A 25,761-nucleotide genomic window follows, 5' to 3' on the forward strand; every position below is an offset into this window, starting at 1 on the left:
CACGAGGTCAGGAGTTCAAGACCAGCCTGGCCAACACGGTGAAACCCTGTCTCTACTAAAAATACAAAAATTAGCCAGGGGTGGTGGTGGGTGCCTGTAATCCCAGCTACTTGGGAGACTGAGGCACAAAGAATCGCTTGAACCCGGTAGGTGGAGGTTGTAGTAGCTCAGGTCGTGCCACTGCACTCCAGCCTGGATGACAGAGCGAGACTCCGTCTCAAACAACAACAACAACAACAAAAAAGTATACTCTAAAATAATGATAAATGATAAAAAGCACATTATGACAGATGCTAGGCAATAGAAAAATTTCAGCTCCATTATGATCTCCTGGGACCACCCTCCTACATGTGGTCCATCTGTGACCAAAGCATCATTATGTGGTGCCTGACTGTACTCCTCAAACATATTACAATGAGACCATATCTATTTGTCTTGACCACAAAAATGTCATGAAAAACTTACTAAAATGCTTTGCTGAAATTTAGATGGCCTCTCTCAGTGTTCTCCCACCGAGGAGGCTATTACCCCAATCTGAAAATTTAGAGGCTTTAGAGGTTCAGCAGTGAGAAGAGGTATTGACGGGAAGAAGCATCCGAAGGCCTCCCAGTGGGTCTCTGGACTGTGACCCTTGGTGACATCCAAGGTGGTTGCGATCATACGGTTTAAATTTTGTGATGATCCACCGGAGCCTCAAGTTCAGTCTCAAAGCATTAGGCTCTGTTTTCTGAACATCATTTTATATGGCAAGGTCCCGAGATTCTAATTTTTTCTTGTGTTAATTATGTGTCATGGAGTGTCAATTAAGGGAACCATCCAATACGCTTTCCAGAAACAGTTCTCCCTCTCGGTTTCTTCGTGTGCTTGACTGGCTCATGGCCCTGGGGAAACCGTCGCTTTCAACCCCTACCTCTGGTCCATTTCATGATGTTTATGCTTTCATGAGGTCTTAGTCCTCAAAGGATTTTTTTTTCTTTTGGATAAGATAGCTTTAGAGGCCTTCTGGGATAGGAATTATAGTACAACTGAGAACAAAGGAAGAAAAATAAAAAGTGACTACTTTCTATTTTACTGAATCTTTCAACTTGACATATCTGGAAATACAAAAATTTGCTAACACACTTTTCCTAGCCTACCCTTTGTTATGCTGCTGGTGAAATGTATGAGGTAAACACCTTTCTACCCTTTTTTCCCCATTGTCCCAAATTTTCCTGCTGCCTGGCGTTCGTTTCAAATGGCCCTCTGCTAGTCTTGGCCGGCATACCTACCAGTGACTTGGAGAGGAATTAAGGAAAAGCTTGAAAACTGAAGCTCTTTTTTTGTTTTTAAGGTGTTGGCTAGAGTTTAACATCGTTCTCCAAAGCCAAAAAAAACATTTAAGCAGCAGTGGAGCGCACACAGAGATAAATTATTTTTCTGTACTACATTTCAGTTGGTAATTTCGTCCACAGGATTCTATTTCTGCTGCTACCAAGTTAAAATGCAAAAGTGGAAACATTCCAGTGAGTAAGAAGCAGGTCTGTTCATTCCCAGCTCACGAGAAACTCAGGACGCACGTTAGTCTCTGTTTCCCAGCAGCAAATAGCCAGGACATATAGCTTCAATTTACTGGGATTCAAAGAAGTCAAATCAGACCTAATTTCCCATGAAGTAAATCACAGCACCCCGCTGTGTGGTTTGAGTGACAGGTACGTCCATTATTCTGAAAGGTCTTGTTACTTTCAGCAGAGCTTGTTATTCTTAGCCCTAAAAAATCATGCCATGTGACAGGGCACCTGAGGCTGAGGAATGGGGCACCAGCACCTTCCAGGCTTTCTATCTTACATCTGACAACTTGAAACATCCAGGAAAGAAGTGGAAAATCCACATATCAGATGTGTGCTCCGACCCATTCCAAATGTCTGGTGTTTGGGAAACATTTAAGGGATCATAAATTCTCTTTTGTATCAATGTTTTTGATACTGTGTAATTACAACTATATATATAGTTACATGTATATATGTATATACTATATACATATATACAACTATATGTAAATATATATACATAGCTATATAGTTATATATGTATATATACAACTGTGTGTGTGTGTGTATATATATATGTTTTTTTTTGAGACAGAGTCTCACCCTGTTGCCCAGGCTGGAGTGCAATGGTGTAATCTCAGCTCACTGCAAGCTCTGCCTCCCAGGTTCAAGTGAGTCTCCTGCCTCAGCCTCCCGAGTGGCTGGGATAACAGGCATCTACCACCACACCCAGCTAATGTTTTGTATCTTTAGTAGAGATGGGGTTTCACCATGTTGGCCAGGCTAGCCTCAAACTCCTGACCTCATGATCCACCTGCCTCAGCATCCCGAAGTGCTGGGATTACAGGCATGAGCCACAATGCCCGGTCATTACAACTATATTCTAAGATTAACCAGCAATCATAAGTTTTTTGTTTTCAGTCTAGATTTTAGAAATGCAAATGACACCAGGCCCGGTGACTCATGCCTATAATCTCAACACTTTGGGAGGCCAAGGCAGGTGGATTACGAAGTCAGGAGTTCAAGACCAACCTGGCCAAGATGGTGAAACCCACTCTCTACTAAAAATATTAAAAAAAAAAATAGCCAGGCATGGTGGCGGACACCTGTAATCTCAGCTATTTGGGAGGCTGAGGCAGAGAATTGCTTGAACCTGTGAGGCGGAAGTTGCAGTGAGCCAAGATTGTGCCACTGCACTCCAGCCTGGGTGACAGAGCGAGACTCCATCTCAAAAAAAAAAAAAAAAAAAGAAATGTGAGTGACAATTTCAACTTATTTAGTATCCCCGAAAGCTCAGGAGCTGTGATAAATTGATAAATAAAAATGTAATACTTCATCTTTTTGCAAAAGTGTAGTGGGCTATATTAAGACATTTCTTTTTTATTGTTGACTCTGGAAAGAAAAAATCCAGTTTTGTTTTATCAGTCCTTATACAAAGATTTATGAGTTAAAATGCAGCAGAGGCCAGGTGCAGTGGCTCCCACCTATAATCCCAGCACTTTGGGAGGCTGAGGGGGTAGGATTGCTTGAAGCCAGGAGGGCAACATAATGAGACCCTGTCTCTACAAAAAAAATTTAAAAATAAGCCAGGCATGGTGGTGTGCACCTATAGTCCCAGGTACTTAGGAGGCTAAGGTGAAAAGATCACTGGAGCCCAGGGGTTCAAGGGTACAGCGAGGCCTATGATCACACCACTGCACTCCTGCCTGGCTGACAGTGAGACCCTGTCTCTAAAAATAATTAAAATTCAAAATGTGGTAGAGACAGTAGAAGGAAAAATGATTCTGCTTCTCCCAGCATTCTGCCTCTGCATAATTGAGTTAGTGCGTTTCATAGGTCAAGAAGTATTTCAATTACACCTGCATATTTTAGTCCTGTATATTTCTTCATAAGAGAGAAAAGCATCTAATAAATACAATGGAATTTCATTCATGTCTTTATTTAAGGGATGAATAAAATGTCATAGTACCTAATCATATACATCAATGATGGATACAGATTTAATTCTGGCTGTGCATCTTTGGAAAGGCAGCTGATTGGCAAGACATCTGTGAACAAAAACTGCAGTCTGTCAGAGCAGGAGCTGACGGGGAACCTAGATACTAACATTTCCATGCCCTGCCTGATGTTTACCATTTGATCGCGTTCAAACTGAGGAATGAGGCTTATCAGATTTTATGTTGCTTTTTTTAGATGAATGCTCTTGGCTTTTTGTTGCTGTTGTTGTTATGGTTACTTCCCATTGATTTATTCCACTAACCATTTAGACTCCCGTTCATTCAACTCTGTCCAAATGGGACTAGAATGGAAAAACGGAATCCTACCTGATCAATGCAATTCTACTCTCTCTCCAAGAGGCCCAGATGCCCAGCCCTGACCCTGGGAGCCACTGGGAGCTTCAGGTGCTGGCCCGGCAGCGCCTGGCCATGTTTTCAAGTGTACATCAGGTGACCACTCACCTATTGTACTTCAGTCTGATCTTCCAAGTAGTATTTAAAACTTCACCCAGGCAGTGATTTCAAACCGACTTTCTACTTATTCCACGAGGTGCCATCGAACCACTGTTCTATGCATCAGGCCTGTGGAGGGTTTATATAGCAATGGGTGTTCAGGATTAAGTCCTGCCTTCCTTCATAGGAGAGAAATTGATCAGTTCCTCTGGGTGTCAGTTTTAGAGCAATACCACAGTGTTTTGAAAGACAAGTCCATTTTTAATGAGACAGATTTTCAGGTAATAGTACTGCTAGAAATAACATATAATGATCTAGTGGTTCTGAATACGCTGCTGAATTCCTGAATATGCTGAATACCTTCCCCTCCTTTTTTCTGGTTACGTGCTGCACCTGTTTACCCTATGAAGCTGAAAAACAAACTTTGACTACAGCTAACTATGATTGTTCTAATTTCCATAGTACTTGGTCCCATCCCACACAACCAAACTACGAATGACAGACTGTTGAATAGATGGTTTCAGTCACAGACAGTCCCTGACTTATGGTTCCACTTACAAGTTTTCAACTTTACCATGGTTTAAAAGTGATATGCATTCAGTAGAAACCATACTTTGAATACCCCTACAACCATTCTGTTTTCTACTTTCAACATTTTATTATAAAATAGGTGTTGTGTTAGATGACTTCACTCAACTGTAGACTAATATAAGTGTTCTGAGTATGTTTAAGGTAGGCTGGGCTGTGCTATGATGTTCAGTAGGTTATGTGTATTTAATGCATTTTTTATGTACAATATTCCCACCTTACGATGGGTATATGGGAAGGTAACCCCATTATAAGTTGAAAAGCATCTGTATATTCATTCCTACAGTCACTGGTGATTACTTTGTGCAAGGCATTATTTTTGAGGAACGCAAAGAGAAGTGACATTTAGTCCCAGTTGTCAAGAAAACTTTAATTCTAGGAAAGGCACAACAGGCCTCTGGCCCATCCGAAGAGAGTGGGAACACACCTGGTCCAGTTAGGTAGAGCCGGGAGCAGAATCCAGGAGGAAGCCCTACTGAGCGGGGGTCTCTGGTGTTCTAAAGTGATGGATAGTGACTGATACTGAGTGTGAGGGGAGAGGGTGGATTACACCTGAGAACATCCAGGGGCTTAGAGAGGCATCAAAGTCCTCTATCCACAACAATGTTCCCCAAACAAGAGTCATTTGAGGACCAATGTCACGATTTTTTGTCATTTCTGATGACATTTTTACCATTTCTAGTGGCCTCCTTTACTGTTTACTTAATATTGTCCTTTAAACAGACTCACCATTTTTACTTAAATAAATTTATGTTAAAAAGTTTATGTTAAAGAGAAATTTTGCAATACTACCATGAAATGAAATGCCAGTATCGCTTGCTCTCATGACACGGTGGTGTTAAAAATGCATAATATAAAAATATAATGAAATTCAGCACTGTTGCGCACCGAAGCATCCAGGTCTGAGGTCTGACCTCTCTTTGTTAAAAAGGGAAAATAGGAAGTGTTGACACCATGATAAAGATAGTCCAGCCCCACACTGCGCCAGCCTGAGACTCTGAGGAATTGAACGGGAATCGGGGAAGGAATAAGATTGGATGTTATTTAGCTCCCAGTCTGTGAATTACCTAAAGACCCCCAGTGCCACCAGTCAACATACTTCACCCCAGAACAGAAGGAAGGAGCAGAGCGGTGGGCAGTGCTTTGGGGCCAGCTGTACTACGGTCTCTGAAGAGCGACCGTGTGCTGTGTTAGGGCTAGAACCAGGTTTGGCCATTTGTGTTGACCCTGCAGATTCTATGAAGGGGTGACTTCCACAATCCCTAGCACAGTGGGGAGCACACAGCAGATAGTTATCAAGAGTCTTAAATTTTTAAGTCTCATTGATGCCCTAAAATATTTTGCCTGCTTCATAAAAAGTAGAAAATGAACTTGACAGTGATTCTTTGTATCTCATAATATCACATCCCCCTCCCCAAAAGGGAATATTGATAGAAAACTAAAAGATATAAAAACCTAACAAAAATCATCTGGTGAATAGATCCCATGGAATACACAAGAAGACGACATAGGTGTATTTGAATAATCTCAAAGGAAAATAAGAAATCTCCTTCGATAAGTCACATCTAAATGCTTATCCAGACTGGGCACAGTGGCTCATGCCTGTAATCCCAGCACTGTGGGAGGCCGAGGTAGGTGGATCGCTTGAGCCTAGGAGTTTGGGACCAACTTGGGTAACATGACAAAACCCCGCCTCTACAAAAAATACTAAAAACAATTAGTCCAGCATGGTAGCACACGAGTATGGTTCCAGCAACATAAGAGGCTTGAGGTGGAAGGATCACTTGAGCCCAGGAGGTCGAGGCTGCAGTGAGCTGAGATTGTGCCTTGCACTGCAGCCTGGATGACAGACCAAGAACCTGTCTCATAATAAATAAATAAATCCCTGTCCAAATAAATAAATGCTTGTCCAATTGCTGAAAAGGAGCTCAAGCATGTACACAAGGCCCCAAGCACAGCTCTGCCCTCCGTGGAACTGGCTTTATCCTCCTTGTGTTTCCTGCTCAGGCGCCCTTTTCTCTTTCATCTCTCACAACCCTCCTGCCTCTCGCTTGGCATTCAGTAAGTGAACAAGGAGCGGGAAAGCATGCTAATGCATCGCAAATGGAGGTGCTGCATTTCCTTAAAAGGACTGTCAGGAGCATTTCATTTTAACGTGTTACCCGGAATTGTGTCAGTGTTTTAAGTGGGCTATTTTCTATAACCCATATCATTATGAATATAAGACATTAAAGTACTGATTGCCACTTGAGAATCTAATTTTAAAGTGATTGTACTGCGTTTCTAAAATTTGCATTTTTAAAGCAAGTTTCCCCCACAAATAACACCTTACCCAAGATACCTCCAGGCAGAACATTGTTTCTTACAGTAAATATTTTAATATTTGATTTCAGTGGAGACCAGTCTAATCAATTATAGAGTAACATAATTTACTTGTAATAAATTCAAAAGTGATGGCTATACTATCATTTATAGATGTTCTTAAGGAATATGGAATCTTATTCCAGACAGGCATTTCTGTAACTTTCTGGTGCTTTAAATGATGCTAATGAAGATTTGACATCAGTTCACCACATTTTTGAAAATCAAATTGTTGGCTCAACCTCTAATGAAACACGATCTCAAAGCAGTTTTAACAACCATTTACCTTTTTTCTAAAACCCTCACTCTACCATTTCTATGGGGTTCCTGACTAATGAAAAGTCTATATGAATATAAAACATAATATAGTCTATTTTTCAAAGAGAAATTGAGACTAATGCAAAATATTTGAGTTCTGCTTTTTTATATGAAACATAAATGTTTATTCATTGGCAAAGCCTTAACTTCTCTAAGCCTCAGTCTCCTCATCTGTCACTTGGGGGACAATCCTATTTAGCTCAGAGGGGTGCCAGGAGACTTAATGGGATACTGCATAATAAGTACTAAGCACAGTTCCCCCCCCCCCCACATGTACTGCCCTTGGTCTGTGCTCTAATATTGAAGCAGGATATTTCCCTGACCCATTTGCGGGACTTGCAACAGGGGTGCCCTCAATTACCCAGCCCACAGCTTTCAACCCCTCATGGGAGGAAGCATGCATGCGAATGAGGCAGGAATTGGTGTACACGAATGCTGGAACCAGCCAGCCACTTAGGCACTGCCAGGAGCAAACTCCACTCACTTGGCCCCACTGTGCTCCACCCCTTGTGGGGGGAAGCACATGGGTGAGTGGGTGCAGAAGCCAGGGTGAACGCTTTTGAGCGTCAACAGGAATGAACTCCGTAGGCTCCGTGGCAACATCTAGGGGTGGTGCCTGCAACCCCTGAAGCCCCAGAGGGCATGTTACAGTGCTTTTAGCTCTGCTGTCCCCAGACGGCCTAAGTCAGTGGTCCCTCTGCCTTTTCACGTGAGGCAGCTGCCTTCTGCCAGTGAGGACAAACAGCAAGTGTGACAGCCTTTTGTATCCACACTAGCAGCGCCCAAGCTCTTGTCCTGCATCCAGGAGAAATGACGTCACACAAACAAATTGAAGGATGATAATTGTGGGGGATTTGATTGCCAATGAAAGTGGCTCTCAGCAGGAAGGGAAGGTGAAAAGGGGATGGAGAGAGAAGGTAATCTCCTGAAATCCAGCCATCTCTGGCTAGATTCTTCTCTGATGTTACATGTCAAGTTGTCCTTCTGAAGTCAAGCTGCTTCTCTCCAACTTCCAACCGTAGTCGCCAACGTCCAGCTGCTTCTCTTCTCTCTGCCAGCTGAGTATGGGGTTTTTATAGGCACAAGATTCAGTGGGGCAGGGCCATGGGTGGTTTTGGAAAAGGCAACATTTGAGCCAGAAAACAGGGATATAAGTTCTCACTTTGGGCTGCAGTTTCTGGCTTGAGGGTGAGGGTTTGACAGGGACTCGCCCCTTTCTGCCTAGATTTTCTCTGCCACCTTTCTCTACCGTTGTATCAATATTATTATCACATAGCCCTGAGTTGGAACCATCAGGTCCTGCAAACTCCAGAGCATCTACTGCACTTTGGCCCCCCAGGGGAATTGGTCCCAGCCAAGGGTCTCTAGGAAAGGGGCACATCAACTAGATGTGGAACACACTCCAGTTTGGGAAATACTGGTTCTGCCCTCCAGGGCATCAGAATCCTCCTTTTGGTGACCCTGCTGCCTCATAGGAAAGAAACAACAGTTGAAACACTGGGAATTTTCCCCGAAAGGGAGAAGGCCCAGAAAGGAGAAAAGCTAAAGAGAGTGAAAGAGCCCTAAAGAGAATGGAAACGTGAGAGCAGGTCATTCGCCAGGGCTCATTCCTGCCATCCAGCCCCAGCTTCTGCTGCTCAGTGGACGCTTCTGCCAGTGCTCGCAGCCCCACAGGCCTGGGCCTGGACGCCTCTGCTGCCACCCATGATCTCTCCCTGCTCCACCATCGGAACCCCACGCCGCAGGCTCCCTCCCTGGAGGCCACCTCAGAAGGAGATACCGAGGGGAAGACAGCTCTTTAAGAAGTGTGGACTCCATGTTAAATTGGGACCCCGCAGATAGATACGGCTTTGAAACGATTGATTTTCTGTGGTGTCCATAGGGAAACCTGCCCTCCTCAAAGTTGTGAAAACTGTCAGGGACCCTATGACATGGAGCCGGAGTCAGAAGTTTTCTACCCAGATCTCTAACAGAGGAGATAAAACGAACACTGGTTCACGATAGATAACAGAACGGCTTCAGCAAAGGGCAAGCAAGCGAACAAAGATGCTGGAGAAGAACAAGGCGCCTTATCCACGTCCCCCACAGCACCCTGCCTCAGGCCTGGGGCAAAAGAATCTTCCTGTGAGCCCAGGGAGTCGGCAGGGACATGAGGGGTTAACGCAGCACTTGCTCAGAGCAATTGCGACACTGCCGCTGGAATTATCCTTTTCACACGGTTCCCAGTAGTGGTTAAAAGGCTCTGAGGTCAGTCCACCTGGCCCACTAGCTAAGGGCTCTTAAGCATTTAAGGACCTTTTCAACATTTGTTTCTGTTAGAAACTTGGGACAGAGGGCCAAAAGACATTGATTCAACTGGTATAACAATGTGTGGGTACATTGCCCTTGGTACCTTGGAAATGCCTCTACTCAGTCTCACCTCTGAGCTGAGTTAGTTTGGGAAGATGTTGAGCCTACAGGTGGCGGGGAGATGGTGAGATTCTTCAAGGCATGTGTATGTTTGTGATTGGGTTGGGAAAGTTTCCTGACTGCCAAAACCTCCATCAGACTCTAGCAGGGATTCCGTAAATCTCAGAATTCCAAGGGGATTGGATTTTGAAGAAAGGAGATGTTCACGTACAGGCTGCTGGAATTCTTGTTCATTTTTGTTTGTTTTGTTTTAAGATTTCTGAAGAAGAAAATAAGTAAGGGATATAAAACAGAACCATAGTTTGCCAGGAGGGCAGAGCAGGGCTGTTTCATTCAATTTGTTAAGAGGGTCAGGGAAGCATCAGAAAAGATGAGAAAAATCAATCAGGACCAAGTCACTGTGGTGAGCTTCAGCAGCATCTGAAGTAGCCGGAAGGTACTGAGAAATGTATTTTATCGCATATAGTCTTATTTCCACCCTACCATATTCTCTGTTAACACAAGGTTCCTTGAAAGTCAAGTCTGCAGCCCTAAATCTTATTGACTCATTAATATTTCACCTAAAACAATGTAACATCTTAAACTGAAACCTAAATGTAAGATTTGGACACAAGCATTCAAAGACAGGTGTGTTGTACAGCTAGACTATGGTCAGTCGCATTACATTTTCATTTCTTTTTTTCTTTTAGAAACAGGGAAAATTGACCAAGAGATTCACAAATACAATACCCCAGGATTCACTGGTTGCCTCTCCAGAGTCCAGTTCAACCAGATCGCCCCTCTCAAGGCTGCCTTGAGGCAGACAAACGCCTCGGCTCACGTCCACATCCAGGGCGAGCTGGTGGAGTCCAACTGCGGAGCCTCGCCGCTGACCCTCTCCCCCATGTCGTCTGCCACCGACCCCTGGCACCTGGATCACTTGGATTCAGGTAAAGTCTCCAGCAACCTCGGGCACATTGCTTCATTTCTTTAAACCTCGGTCTCTTGGGACTATGGAATGGATTTAATAACAGAACCTCACTGGTAATGTCACTGGAGGATTAAGAAAGGTCAAAGGAATGTTGTGAGTATGGAGTTCTCAGGGCAGCACATCTGAAGTACTCAGGGCCAGAAATAAATAAGGTGAAGGTAAAGAATGTAGGAACTATTAACTCTTCAATTAGGTTAAATGATGACTTGCCTAAACTGATGTCTGCGCCATGACTGTGGGTGATTTGATCAATTCACTTTCTCACTTTTGCCTCTTATGACTCTCAATGACTTGCTGTAACATAGTCTGTGTTTTAATTTAAGAAGAGATTTACCTAAAGCAATATAGAGATCCATCTCCTGGCTCTGTATTGACATGAATAATACTGTAGGCTTCCAGAACTTTAAGAGGTACCTTTAAGCTTGCAAAACTCTATGGATTTAGTCCCACTTCTTTGAGTGGTAAGACATGTAATTTGAAAGCACAGGGCTCAAATGAAAGGATGTAGCTGTTGGCTGAAAAATTAATTGGATGAAAGAGTATACACATAACCCTGGGTGGCAGACAGCCTATCAAGCTGTATCTCAGGAGACTTAGGTCATACTCCTAGCTCCACCTACATTGGCCTTGGGCAACTCAAGTGAGCTGTCCAGGTCTCTGCTTTTTCACCCATAAGGTGAAGAAGGGGAGGGGAGTGTAACCTCTAAGTGACCTCCAAATCCAGCTTTCAGTGGGTCTCCAGGCAACATGTGATGTTGCTGATGCTAAAAACAGGAAGATGAGGCAGGAAGCAACGGCTAGGAGGCCTGGATTCCAGCACCATCCCTGCCTCTCACCAGCAGATTAACCTTGGGCAGTTTTCATAACCTCATTCCTCAGTTTCCCCATTTCCTAAATGGAGATAAGACCTAACTCATGGAATTCTATTTAAAGTGATGTGTTTAAATCTGATGTGTTTAATCACAGCATGTAGCAAGTGTTAAAGTTTAGCTACAATAATATTAATAATAATTATGGTTGTTATTATATTAGATCCATTTTGCTATAATGCTTGAACCTTGAGTAAGGACTTTGGAATCCTCTCCCCCTACAAACTTGTAACAGTTCATTCTCTAAACCTTGTGCATTTGATTGCTTTAATCATGTTCCGGCCCCGCACATGGTGTGTGTGGCTTCAGATCAGCTACTGTCATCATGATTCCTTGCCAGGGTTGTGCTGCAAAGCTTTGTGAAGCTTAGAGAGAAGCCAAAATTGCCCTGTTGTCAGAATAGCCCATTTATAGACGAAACAATCCTCTTTGTTCCTCACACATGGATTCCTAGAACTGACGCGGGGTGCTGTGTGCCAAGGGCACATATGAAGAATTCCCTTTTATGAATGTTGTTAAGATGACACAGCAGGCTGGCTTTTCCTCATGGGCTGGCCTGAACGAAGGAAAGCATTCCTAATGCTGAAAGAAGAAAAGTAAGAGTGAAAATACAAGAGGAGAAAAGACACGTCAGGGCCACAGAGGAACAGAGATCTCTCAGATAAATTCCTCTGAATGCCCAAGTAGACAAATACCATGAATGATCTTTGCAATGCAGGAGTCCTCCCGCTGTCAAAGGGACCTACTACCTGAGGCTGTGAGCACCTGTGGTCTAAGTCAGGGCCAAGAGACTAGTTTCTAAAACCTCTAGATCCTACCTTGGGCCAATATGAGTTCCTATCTATTATTACTTAATTAGGAACTTGTTTGTTAAGATCTGTGAGATAAGATCTTATCTATTTTGTTAAGAGTTTTAGTTCCTTTATTTTTAAAAAATCATGCTTTGTGGGTGATAGTTTAGAAAGTCTTGCCCAGTTGCCCAGGGTGGAGTACAATGGCACCATCTCAGCTCACTGCAACCTCCTCCTCCCGGGTTCAAGCAATTCTCCTGCCTCAGCCTTCTGAGTAGCCGGGATTACAGGCACCCCCCATCATGCCCAGTTAATTTTTGTAGAGGCAGGATTTCACCATGTTGGACAGACTGGTCTTGAACTCCTAACCTCAGGTGATCCACCTGCCTTGGCCTCCCAAAGTGGTGGGATTACAGGATTCTTGTGATTGATTTATGAAAATGTATACAGGGAACATATCTGTTAGTATTTGATGTTCAAGTCCAAATTCTGTAACTCTGGTATTACAGTAGGCCTGTGCTATGTAACATGAGATCCATTTGCAGAAAAATTTCCACTTATACTTGGAGAGTTCTTACCCAGTGTCCAGCAGGTGAAGTATTAATCCAATTGTCATTACACCAATTACAAGGACAGAAAACAGTTGACCGGGTTCAGTGGCTCACATCTGTAATGCCAGCATTTTGGGAGGCTGAGTGAGGTAGGTGGATCACGAGGTCAGGAGTTCAAGACCAGCCTGACCAACATGGTGAAATCCTGTCTCTACTAAAAATACAAAAATTAGCTGGGCATAGTGGCACATGCCTGTAATCCCAGCTACTCAGGAGTCTGAGGCAGGATAATTGCTTGAACCTGGGAGGCAGAGGTTACATTGAGCTGAGATGGTGCCACTGCACTCCAGCCTGAGTGACAGAGCAAGACTCTGTCTCAAAACAAAACAAAACAAAAAAAGACAGAAAACAGTTTACAAACAATAAGGCAGAGGTTTATTTAAACAATATTATTTGATTTTCCTTTTTTCTTTTAGGTGAATAGGAACATGAGACACAATGTGGGTTGAGGGGCTAGAAGGCGGGATGGAGGACAGATGTAGAAATGAGGGAAGGTTACTTAACAGCAGCCTCCAGTTGCTCAGTGTCAGGGAGGAAATACTTTTCCTCTGTCCTGTTCAGTTCAGTACCTGGGGGCCTGCAAATCAAACTGATAAAAGACAGATTAACAGGTGGGCAGGGGACCTTATTTATATGCATATAGGAGCTTCAAAAAGAAGAAACTCAGTAAGTAGCTAAAGCTAGAAACTTATATGTCCAGCTTAGTAGGGAAAAGAGGCGGTGGGGGAAAAGGCCTCTATAGGAAGAATACACGGGTTTCTAGAAGAACAAATGAGAGATGAAGAGTTTGGGATGGTGCTTGTTCATACAGGCCTGAGTGATCTCTGCATCGCATTCATGGCCATAAAACTTCCCTGGAGAGAAGACTTACGGTGGGTTTCTTGATCTTCTCCCTGGGAGTAAAAGCCACCTGTAAGAGGGAAGTACGGCAGCCTCATTTTTCCAGAAATCTCTGCTTTTTGTCAGATAAAGGAAGCACCAAGAAGGCTTCTTTCTGCACCTATTGAATTCTCAGTGGCTTCAGTTTAAAATAAGTTCCATACCAACTCAGGTTCTAAGTGCATCCCCCACATCAGCAACTGCACTCTGGTTTTGTGAGCCTAAGGTCATCACTCCAAATTTGGACTTTAGGGTTTTGTACTTTTCCGGTAATATTTCATGTTTGACTAGAATAAGATTTGTTGCTATCAGATATTTAAAAACAGAACAGTGTATACACAAAAATGCCTTCCTACCTGTAAATAGCATGAGGTACTTCAGTCTGTGTAGGGTTAGGACAGGAAGAAAATAACGTGAGAGCTCGTGAGGCGTGGCTTGACTAGAGGACATTTGGAAGTAGATTATCTCATCCGGTACCTTGGAAGTTTGGTCCTTGACAAGCAGCATTGGGTCTCCTGAAAGCTTTTTAGAAATGCAGACTCTCAGGCCCCCACCCCATACTGACTGAATCAGCATTTGTGTTTTTTAGCATGGTTCCCGGGTAACTTACCACTGCAATTTAAAAGCTCTAATCATGTGTAGTGCATCTCAATCTTGGAAGCACTTTAGAACTACCTGGGGAGCTTTTTAAAATCCTGATTAAGACTATACTTCTGTCAGAGGTGTCTGAACCAGAGCAACTCCATCTCTAATAGGGGCTGGGTAAAATAAAGCTGAGACCTACTGGGCTGCATCCCCAGGAGGTTAGGGCATTTGGTCACAGGATGAAATAGGCCATTGGCACAAGATACAGCTCACAGACTTTGCTGATAAAACTGGTTGCAGTAAAGAAGCCAGCTAAAACCATCAAAACCAAGATGGCAATGAGATTGACTTCTGGTCAGCCTCACTGCTACACTCCTGCCAGCACCATGACTGTTTATAAATGCCACAGCAATGTCAGGAAGTTACTCTATAGGGCCTAAAAAGGGGAGGCATGAATAATCCACCCCTTGTTTAGCATATAATCAAGAAATAACCATAAAAATGGGCAACCAGCAGCCCTTGGGGCTGCTCTATGAAGCAGCTATTCTTTTATTCCTTTACTTTCCTAATTGATACAATTTGACTGTGTCTCCACCCCAATCTCATCTTGAATTCCCACGTGTTTTGGGAGGGACCTGGTGGGAGGTGATTGAATCATGGGGGCAGGTCTTTCCATGCTATTGTGATGGTGAATAAGTCTCACAAGATCTGATGGTTTTATAAAGGGGAGTTTCCCTGCACAAGCTCTCTCTTTGCCTGCCACCATCCACGTAAGATGTGACTTGCTCCTCCTTACCTTCTGCCATGATTGTGAGGCTCCCCCAGCCATGTGGAACTGTGAGTCCATTAAGCCTCTTTCCTGTATAAATTACCCAGTCTCAGGTATGTCTTTATCAGCAGCGTGAAAACAGACTAGTACACTAATAAACTTGCTTTCACTTTACAAATGCACCCTAAATTCTTGGGTCTTGTGTAAGATCCAAGAACCCTCTCTGGGGTTCTGGATCAGGAACCCTTTCTGGTAACACTTCCATGCACCACTTCTACAGTTTCTTACCAGAGAGGTTTCTCTGAACTTGTGGAGCAGCGGAAACCACGAGGAGGAGGCTCAGCATTCACTCCTGAGCATGAAGCCGGCTCTTGGTGGTGCTTTTTGGCAGTTGCCTTTTGCCACTGACGATCACTCTTCTCTTCCTTTGGGAGAGTGAAAGGGAAAGGATGCCATCTGAATGATTATTTTTTAAAAAGAAAAATCCCAATATCTAGTCCTAAACCCCAGACAGACCAAATCAGACCTTTGGGGGAATGCGGGGGACATGGGTGTGTGTGATGTAAACCCCCCTCCCCAGGAGTGTCCAGTATGTGACCAAGGTCGAGAATCACTCACCAAATAAAAGGGTCCCTTTGGTAAATAAGGTTACCAAAAGAAAAAACTGAATACCCAAATACTGCCCAAAACATGGTTTATGAGAAACAGTGAAGCCTTTAGGTGGTGAAATCAGAAATAGAAAGGCTGTACCATCAAGCTTACAAAGAGACAGGGCTCTCTGGCCATTTTATAAGGAACCTCACCCAGATAGAGGAGTCGTTTTTACCTAAATCTCAGGAGAACTGATCTGCCTATTTGCAACTGGAAAAGCAGACTTGAAACAAACAAATGAACAATACATTTGTGGTGTGAGGCAGGACTTGGTGGCTCCAGTGAAAGCACCTCCTTATGGAAGGGGCTGCATGCCAGGAAGGAACCTCAGTTTGAGGAAGATGTCAAATTATTGCTCAGTGTTTTGAATTGGCTGCTAACCTACTTTGAAAGATAGAAAAAGATGCTGCTTTAAAATGAGGGCTGTGCTTTTCTGAAAATATAGCAGGTGCCTTGCTGTGAAGAGTAAGGAATCATATGGCCTTAAAGGGATCTTGGTGATCAACCAGGGCTAGTCAATTCATACCTATACCAGGATATTTGTAGGAACTTGGTGTTAGAATGGAAATTAGAATTGAAGACATCTACCCATAGGTCTTGTGATCTTTCTGCTCCCGTATGTGTCTTTCTACTGTCTGAAATCATATTAAATGATGAAAAGAGAAAACAGGTCCTAAGGTATGCTGTCTCCATGTAATAAGATTCTTTTTCTCTTCTGTAACACTGACTGAGCTATTTGTTACCTCTCCAATGCCTTTTGGGCTCTATCAATCAGTGTTTTCTAAAATGAGGGACATTTATGGTTGGTCAGGTTGTACACTGTACAACTACAACAGCTGTCATTTGTAGTGCAGTCTCTGGCTTCTGGAGCAGTGCAACATGTAGCTAGGGGGTCATGATTATGGGAGCAAAGAGACATGGCCTCATGTAACATACAAAGCAAGTCATTTCCTGTTCATTTGTCTTTCAACCCTTATGATTTTGTAAAAGAGAAAGTCTCTATTTGGTTCTCGCATGCCTTTAACACCTCTCCCATGACTGTATTTCACCTTATAATAAAGAGAGAACAGGCTTCTGGTTAGTGCCTTGACAGGCAATAGAATTACTCAGTAGGCAAAAAGCAGCAGAAACCTCGGCAGAGGTAAATGCCCCTGTCTGACAGCTTTGAAGAGAGCAGTGGATCTCCCAACACGGAGGTTGAGATCTGAGAATGGACAGACTGCCTGCTCAAGTGGGTCCCTGACACCTGAGTAGCCCAACTGGGAGACATCCCCTACTAGGTGCAGACCGACACCTCACACCTCACACGGCAGGGTACACCCCTGAGACGAAGCTTCCAGAGCAAGAATCAGACAGCAACACTCGCTGTTCAGCAATATTTTATCTTCTGCAGCCTGTGCTGCTGATACCCAGGCAAACAGTCTGGAGTGGGCCTCAAGCAAACTCCAACAGACCTACAGCTGAGGGTCCTGATTGTTAGAAGGAAAACTAACAAAGAGAAAGGACACCCATACCAAAACCCCATCAGTACGTCAGCATCATCAAAGACCAAAGGCAGATAAAACCACAAAGATGGGGAAAAAGCAGTGCAGAAAAGCTGGAAATTCAAAAAATCAGAGCGCATCTCCCCCTCCAAAGGAACACAGCTCATCGCCAGCAACAGAACAAAGATGGACGGAGAATGACTTCGACGAGTCGAGAGAAGGCGGCTTCAGTTGATCAAAATTCTCAGAGCTAAAGGAGGAACTACGTAACCAGCACAAAGAAACTTTTGAAAAAAGATTTGATGAATGGCTAACTAGAATAGCCAGTGTAGAGAAGTCCTTAAAAGAACTGATAGAGATGAAAACCATAACACAAGAACTACGTGACAAATGCACAAGCTTAAGTAACCAACTCGATCATCTGGAAGAAAGAGTATCAGCGATTGAAGATCAAATGAATGAAATGAAGTGAGAAGAGAAGTGCAGAGAAAAAAGAGTAAAAAGAAATGAACAAAGCCTCCACATGGGATTATGTGAAAAGACCAAATCTATGTCTGATTGGTATGCCTGAAAGTGATGGGGAAAATGGAACCAAGTTGAAAAACACTCTGCAGGATATCATCCAGGACAACTTCCCCAACCTAGTAAGGCAGGCCAACATTCAAATTCAGGAAATACAGAGAATGCCACAAAGATACTCCTCGAGAAGAGCAACTCCATAACACATAATTGTCAGATTCACCAAAGTTGAAATGAAGGAAAAAAATGTTAAGGGCAGCCAGAGAGAAAGGTCGGGTTACCCACAAAGGGAAGCCCATCAGACTAACAGCAGATCTCACAGCAGAAACTCTACAAGCCAGAAGACAGTGGGGGCCAATATTCAACATTCTTAAAGAAAAGAATTTTCAACCCAGAATTTCATATCCAGCCAAACTAAGTTTCATAAGTGAAGGAGAAATAAAATCCTTTACAGACAAGCAAATGCTTAGAGATTTTGTCACCACCAGGCCTGCCCTACAAGAGATCCTGAAGGAAGCACTAAACAGGGAAAGGAACAACAGGTACCAGCCATTGCAAAAACATGTCAAAATGTAAAGTACATTGATGCTAGGAAGAAACTGCATCAACTAGCGAGCAAAATAACCAGCTAATATCACAATGACAGGATCAAGTTCACACGTAACAATATTAACCTTAAATGGAAATGGACTAAATGGTCCAATTAAAAGACACAGACTGGCAAATTGGATAAAGAGTCAAGACCCATCAGTTTGCTGTATTCAGGAGACCCATCTCACATGCAGACACACACATAGGCTCAAAATAAAGGGATGGAAGAAGATCTACCAAGCAAATGGAAAACCAAAAAAAAGCAGGGGTTGCAATCCAAGTCTCTGATAAAACAGACTTTAAACCATCAAAGATCAAAAGAGACAAAGAAGGCCATTACATAATGGTAAAGGGATCAATTCATCAGGAAGAGCTAACTATCCTAAATATATATGCACCCAACATAGGAGCACCCAGATTCATAAAGCAAGTCCTTAGAGACTTAGACTCCCATACAATAATAATGGGAGACTTTAACACCCCACTGTCAACATTAGATAGATCAACAAGACTGGAAGTTAACAAGGATATCCAGGAATTGAACTCAGCTCTGTACCAAGCGGACCTAATAGACATCTACAGAACTCTCCACCCTAAATCAACAGAATATACATTCTTCTCAGCACCACATCACACTTATTCCAAAATTGACCACATAGTTGAAAGTAAAGCACTCCTCAGCAAATGTAAAAGAACAGAAATTATAACAAACTGTCTCTCAGACCACAGTGCAATCAAACTAGAATTCAGGACTAAGAAACTCAATCAAAACCACTCAACTACATGGAAACTGAACAACCTGCTCCTGAACAACTACTGGGTACAAAACAAAATGAAGGCAGAAATAAAGATGTTCTTTGAAACCAATGAGAACAAAGATACAACATACCAGAATCTCTGGGACACATTTAAAGCAGTGTGTAGAGGGAAATTTATAGCACTAAATGCCCACAAGAGAAAGCAGGAAGATCTAAAATTGACACCCTAGCATCACAATTAAAAGAACTAGAGAAGCAAGAGCAAACACATTCAAAACCTAGCAGAAGGCAAGAAATAACTAAGATCAGAGCAGAACTGAAGGAGATAGAGACACAATAAACCCTCCAAAAAATCAGTGCATCCAGGAGCTGGTTTTTTGAAAAGATCAACAAAATTGATAGACTGCTAGCAAGACTAATAAAAAATAAAAGAGAGAAGAATCAAATAGATGCAATAAAAAATGATAAAGGGGATATCACCACTGACCCCACAGAAATACAAACTACCATCAGAATACTATAAACACCTCTACACAAATAAACTAGAAAACCTAGAAGAAATGGATGATTTCCTGGACACTTACACTCTCCCAAGACTAAACCAGGAAGAAGTTGAATCTCTGAATAGACCAATAGCAGGCTCTGAAATTGAGGCAATAATTAATAGCGTACCAACCAAAGAAAGTTCAGGACCAGATGGATTCACAGCCGAATTCTACCAGAGGTACAAGGAGGAGTTGATACCATTCCTTCTGAAACTATTCCAATCAATAGAAAAAGAGGGAATCCTCCCTAACTCATTTTACGAGGCCAACATCATCCTGATACCAAAGCCTGACAGAGATACACCAAAAAAAGAATTTTAGACCAATATCCCTGATGAACATCAATGCAAAAATCCTCAATAAAATACTGGCAAACCAAATCCAGCAGCACATCAAAAAGCTTATCCACCATAATAAGTGGGCTTCATCCCTGGGATGCAAGGCTGGTTCAACATACACAAATCAATAAATGTAATCCAGCATATAAACAGAACCAAAGACAAAAACCACATGATTATCTCAATAAATTATCTCAAGGCCTTTTCTGCAAAAGGCCTTTGACAAAATTCAACAGCCCTTCATGCTAAAAACTCTCAATAAATTCGGTATTGATGGAACATATCTCAAAATAATAAGAGCTATTTACAACAAACCCACAGCCAATATCATACTGAATGGGCAAAAACTGGAAGCATTCCCTTTGAAAACTGGCACAAGACAGGGATGGCCTCTCTCAGCACTCCTATTCAACATAGTGTTGGAAGTTCTGGCTAGGGCAATCAGGCAAGAGAAAGAAATAAAGGGTATTCAGTTAGGAAAAGAAGTCCAATTGTCCCTGTTTGCAGATGACATGATTGTATATTTAGAAAACCCCACTGTCTCAGCCCAAAATCTCCTTAAGCTGATAAGGAACTTCAGCAGTCTCAGGATACAAAATCAATATGCAAAAATCACAAGTATTCTTATACACCAGTAACAGACAAACAGAGAGCCAAATCATGAATGAACTTCCATTCACAATAGCTTCAAAGAGAATAAAATACCTAGGAATCCAACTTACAAGGGATGTAAAGGACCTCTTCAAGGAGAACTACAAACCACTGCTCAGTGAAATAAAAGAGGACACAAACAAATGGAAGAACATACCATGCTCATGGATAGGAAGAATCAATATCGTGAAAATGGCCATACTGCCCAAGGTAATTTATAGATTCCATGCCATCCCCATTAAGCTACCAATGACTTTCTTCACAGAATTGGAAAAAACTGCTTTAAAGTTCATATGGAACCAAAAAAGACCCCGCATTGCCAAGACAATCCTAAGCCAAAAGAACAAAGCTGGAGGCATCATGCTACCTGACTTCAAACTATACTACAAGGGTACAGTAACCAAAACAGCATGGTACTGGTACCAAAACAGAGATATAGACCAATGGAACAGAACAGAGCCCTCAGAAATAATACTACACATCTATAGCCATCTGATCTTTGACAAACCTGACAAAAACAAGAAATGGGGAAAGGATTCCCTATTTAATAAATGGTGCTGGAAAAATTGGCTAGCCCTAAGTAGAAAGCTGAAACTGGATCCTTTCCTTACTCCTTATACGAAAATTAATTCAAGATGGATTAGAGACTTAAATGTTAGACCTAAAACCATAAAAACCCTAGAAGAAAACCTAGGTAATACCATTCAGGACATAGGCATGGGCAAGGACTTCATGTCTAAATCACCAAAAGCAACAGCAACAAAAGCCAAAATTGACAAATGGGATCTAATTAAAGAGCTTCTGCACAGCAAAAAAAACTACCATCAGAGTGAACAGGCAACCTACAGAATGGAAGAACATTTTTGTAATCTACTCATCTGACAAAGGGCTAATATCCAGAACCTATAAAGAACTCAATCAAATTTACAAGAAAAAAACAACCCCATCAAAAAGTGGGCAAAGGATATGAACAGACACTTCTCAAAAAGAAGACATTCATACAGCCAACAGGCACATGAAAAAATGCTCATCATCACTTGCCATCAGAGAAATGCAAATCAAAACCACAATGAGATACCATCTCATACCAGTTAGAATGGCAATCATTAAAAAACCAGGAAACAACAGGTGCTGGAGAGGATGTGGAGAAATACACTTTTACACTGTTGGTGAGACTGTAAACTAGTTCAACCATTGTGGAAAACAATGTGGCGATTCCTTAAGGCTCTAGAACTAGGAATACCATATGACCCAGCCATCCTGTTACTGGGGATATACCCAAAGGATTATAAGTCATGCTGCTATAAAGACACATGCACACGTATGTTTACCGCGGCACTATTCACAATAGCAAAGACTTGGAATCAACCCAAATGTCCATCAGTGACAGACTGGATTAAGAAAATGTGGCACATATACACCATGGAATACTATGCAGCCATTAAAAAGGATGCGTTTGTGTCCTTTGTAGGGACATGGATGCAGCTGGAAACCATCATTCTCAGCAAACTATCGCAAGAACAGAAAACCAAATACTGCATGTTCTCACTCATAGGTAGGAATTGAACAGTGAGATCACTTGGACACAGGAAGGGGAACATCACACACCAGGTCCTATTGTGGGTAGGGGGGAGAGGGGAGGGATAGCATTAGGAGATATACCTAATGTAAATGATGAGTTAATGGGTGCAGCACACCAATATGGCTCATGTATACATATGTAATAAACCTGCATGTTGTGCACATGTACCCTAGAACTTAAAGTATAATTAAAAAGAAAAAAAAGAATTAGTAGGGATGTAAAGTCTTATCAATATATTTATTTAAATAAGAAATTTAACCAATTTTGTGAAAATAAGTAAATAAATAATACTTGGATTTTACAGTATATGTCAAGAAAAATGTGAAGGTGATTTTCACCTGACTGGAGTTTGAGAAACACCAGGCAGTAGAGAAAGATCACCCCAAGCACTGGGGCCTAGCATGGGGCTTTAAGAACACATTTTTATAGGGGGATGAGGTAAACAAAAGACTTACACATTATTATTTAAGTTGACTTGATTTAAACCAGTTCTGCTCTATTAGAAACCGCCACTCTTTTTTTCTTCCTAGTTATTTCCCTCTTTGATAATAAGTACAGCCTGTTTCTAAACCATTATATGGTCCTTAGGAATATTTTTAGAAGAGTAGTTACAAGGTAGAAAAAGTAACCCCCAGACCTGAGTTAAGGTTTATTTAAAGGTCACGGAATGCCAGGCAATTGCCGTGATTCACCTCTCAGAATTATGGACTCTGTTGTGTGTTTTTTCCTTTTTGTCTAATTTAGGGAATCTTATTTGCTTGGAATGAAAGGACTTGCCAGCAGGAAGACAGCCGCAGATGGCAGTGCACGTTCTGTAAAATACAAAAACAAAACAAACACCAGAAAAGAGAAATCCAAGAGTCTGATCCCATAAATTTCTGCACTAAAGAGCAACTCCAAGCTGCACACCAAGCTGTTTGACAAGGCGTTTGTGTTAAGCTTTATGATGTTTTATCACATTCATGATATTGGATGCAGAATACATCAGACCAAAGGCCACATCCTAGGATCTTCTTTAAAATATCATTAAAATAGATGAAGCACTTTAAGATGTAACGTTTCATTTCCTAAGGGATCTTCTAGTTGTAAAGATTGCAGATTATTATTATTATTATTATTATTTTGCGATGGAGCCTCGCTCTGTCACCAGGCTGGAGTGCAGTGGTGCGATCTTGGCTCACCGCAACCTCTGCCTCTGGGGTTCAAGCAATTCTCTTGCCTCAGCCTGCTGAGTAGCTGGGACTACAGGCATGCACCACCACGCCCAGCTAATTTTTGTATTTTTAGTAGAGACGGGGCTAATTTTTGTATTTTTAGTAGAAACGAGATTTAGTAGAGGCCAAGATGGTCTCAATCTCTTGACCTCGTGATACACCTGCCTCAACCTCCCACAGTGCTGGGATTATAGGCATGAGCCACCGCGCCCAGCCACAGCTAGTTATATTAAAGGACTTCTAGTAGGTCCAGGCTAGATTCTCAGCACAAGTTGCATGCTATATGATGTGGTGCATCTCACCCCGAAAAGGACCTGGGAGTCGGCTTCTGTAAGTTGCTAGTAGGTAAATTCACAGCATCTGCTGTAACCTTATCTGGTTCTCTGCCCTAATGCTAACTGCATCTGATACTGAGAGGTCCTTGACCAGGAATTCTCACAGCTTCTCTGACAGGGAAGTGGGTAGGACATGGAAAATCCGGAAGCAGGAGTGGAGGGAAGAGAGTTAACACCCAATTCTCCACCTCCCCAGGACCAAGGCCAGGATTGTCAAGAATCCAGGGTTGAGAATCCACTGCCAAGCTGGTCCGGTGGATTCACTCAGGTTGGCAGAGTGGCTGAAAAACCAGCCCTCTGAGGCATGTGGGTCTTCTCCCAGATATATTAGGAACTTGGTACTTGGGATCACTCAGTGTAACAACCCCGTACCCCCATTAGACTCGAGTATACCCAGCACTGAGCTGGGAATTCAGGCTTCCTCTCACCACATCAGACACTTTACCACTGGCCACAGTAGACTGATTTCTGAAGGCCTCTTACCTCCATTGTTATGACTTCTGAGGCGTTGATTTCTGTCTATATTCCAAGTTTCCTGTCTATCATCTGGCCATAAAATATTTTTATATCTTCATGTGCAAAAGAGTTATGGATATAATGAACATTTTGAAATTATATAATCCCATTTTCTTCATAGTTACAAGCTGAACATTGGTTTTCTTTACCACCTGCAAACACTTAAAAGTAATCATTCCAGCTCTTATAATTACATCTCAATTATTTCTGAGCAGATCCCTTTTCTCTTCTTATGCTAAGACTGCATGATTAATGCATATTTATCTCTTACAGTCAATCTTTTTATTATGTTATTTGTCTTTCTCCCTCTTCAGTCACCAACACAGTTCACATTTCATCATGTAAAGAAAAACTATCATCCCCCGCTTGCTAACATGCATTTTCCTGCAAATGATCCAAATTCCACTTTTCCTGCAAAAACACCAAGTGCATTTATGTATCTCAAATCAACTATGATATTAGTGTTACCTATTTTTGATTGGTCATTTCAGGTGTATGCCACCTTTTGTTTCTACAGTGTTTTCATAGAAAATCACATTGTACCTGTGATTTTGTTGAGTCAAAGGATATGTGTATTTTTAATTTTGACGCTACTACAAACCATCCTCCAATGATATAATCCGATTGACAGTCCAGCAATCTATGAATACCTTTTCCCCACATCCTCACCAAAACAGTGCATCATTTTTTTCTTTTAAATGTGGCTGTTCTATATGAAAAATAAAATTTTCTTGTTATAGTTTGTATTTCATTATGAGTTGGGTTAAGTATCTTTGCCTATGTTTATATATCACTTTTATTTATTTTTCCATTTGCCCCAATATTTATATTTTTATATTCTTTCCTATTGATTTATAAGTGTTCTTTATATATTACTTAGTATTTTAATACATCTTTGGATGTTTTCCCTGTTTGAGCTCCATTTTTTTGAATTCATGGGATTTTTTTTCGATGTAAAAGTTTCCAAATTTTACATAGTGAAATGTAAAGTGTTTTATGGCTTTTGGAATTTGTGACATGCCTTCTGTATTCAGAACTTATTTTTAAAATTATTCCATGTTTTTTATAATAATTTTAGGTTTTATTTGTAAGTTCTACATATTTTCTTCACTGGAAATTTATTTGGGTGGAAGGTAGAAGGTAAAAATCTCACTTTTTTCCCAAATGGCCCACTGTTGCAGCCCCATTGGTTGAGGATCCATCCTCTTCACCTTTACTATCTTCTAAATTCCCTTCATATCTGAGTCCCTTCTGGACTCTCACATTGATATGACACCTCGTGACATGGGAGCAAACTGCAGTATTATAATTGAGCTTTTATTACCACATTTAGTGGCTCATAGAGCTAATAATTTTCCTTTTCTGTTTTGTTTTCAGAATTTTCTTGTTCATCCTCGCACATTTGCTTTTCCCACATGGATTTAAGAATTTCAATCATTTCGTTGCAATTG

The 25,761-nt window shown here is 41.9% G+C and overlaps 2 protein-coding genes and 1 non-coding gene across 11 annotated transcripts in view; 2 read left to right on the top strand and 1 right to left on the bottom strand.

Annotated features, from left to right (window-relative positions):
• The window catches only part of CNTNAP2 (contactin associated protein 2), a 2,249,322-nt gene that overhangs the window by 2,198,795 nt on the left and 24,766 nt on the right, over window positions 1-25,761 (top strand). Inside the window, exon 22 of the mRNA XM_001094652.5 lies at window positions 10,342-10,581. Within this exon, the coding sequence (XP_001094652.1) occupies window positions 10,342-10,581 (240 nt within the window). The remainder of the gene's footprint in view (window positions 1-10,341; window positions 10,582-25,761) is intronic.
• The window catches only part of LOC144340010 (uncharacterized), a 59,297-nt gene continuing 46,781 nt past the window's right edge, over window positions 13,246-25,761 (bottom strand). For 3 of the 9 annotated variants that reach the window (XM_077997630.1, XM_077997635.1, XM_077997634.1), the window contains 5 exons: window positions 15,415-15,551; window positions 14,250-14,294; window positions 14,129-14,154; window positions 13,703-13,803; window positions 13,246-13,482 (listed from right to left, as the gene is read on the bottom strand). In XM_077997630.1, coding sequence (XP_077853756.1) covers window positions 13,456-13,482; window positions 13,703-13,803; window positions 14,129-14,154; window positions 14,250-14,294; window positions 15,415-15,551 — 336 coding nt within the window. In that variant the 3' untranslated portion in view covers window positions 13,246-13,455. The remainder of the gene's footprint in view (window positions 13,483-13,702; window positions 13,804-14,128; window positions 14,155-14,249; window positions 14,295-15,414; window positions 15,552-25,761) is intronic. The other 6 variants (XR_013415687.1, XM_077997631.1, XM_077997633.1 and 3 more) reach the window with 6 other exon arrangements.
• On the top strand, window positions 15,377-15,591 carry LOC114677307 (small nucleolar RNA U3). Its single transcript, XR_003728577.1, has one exon. It is a non-coding gene; the product is annotated as a small nucleolar RNA U3 (small nucleolar RNA).

Source organism: Macaca mulatta, chromosome 3 (genome assembly GCF_049350105.2).
Source record: "Macaca mulatta isolate MMU2019108-1 chromosome 3, T2T-MMU8v2.0, whole genome shotgun sequence".
Taxonomy (NCBI): domain Eukaryota; kingdom Metazoa; phylum Chordata; class Mammalia; order Primates; family Cercopithecidae; genus Macaca; species Macaca mulatta.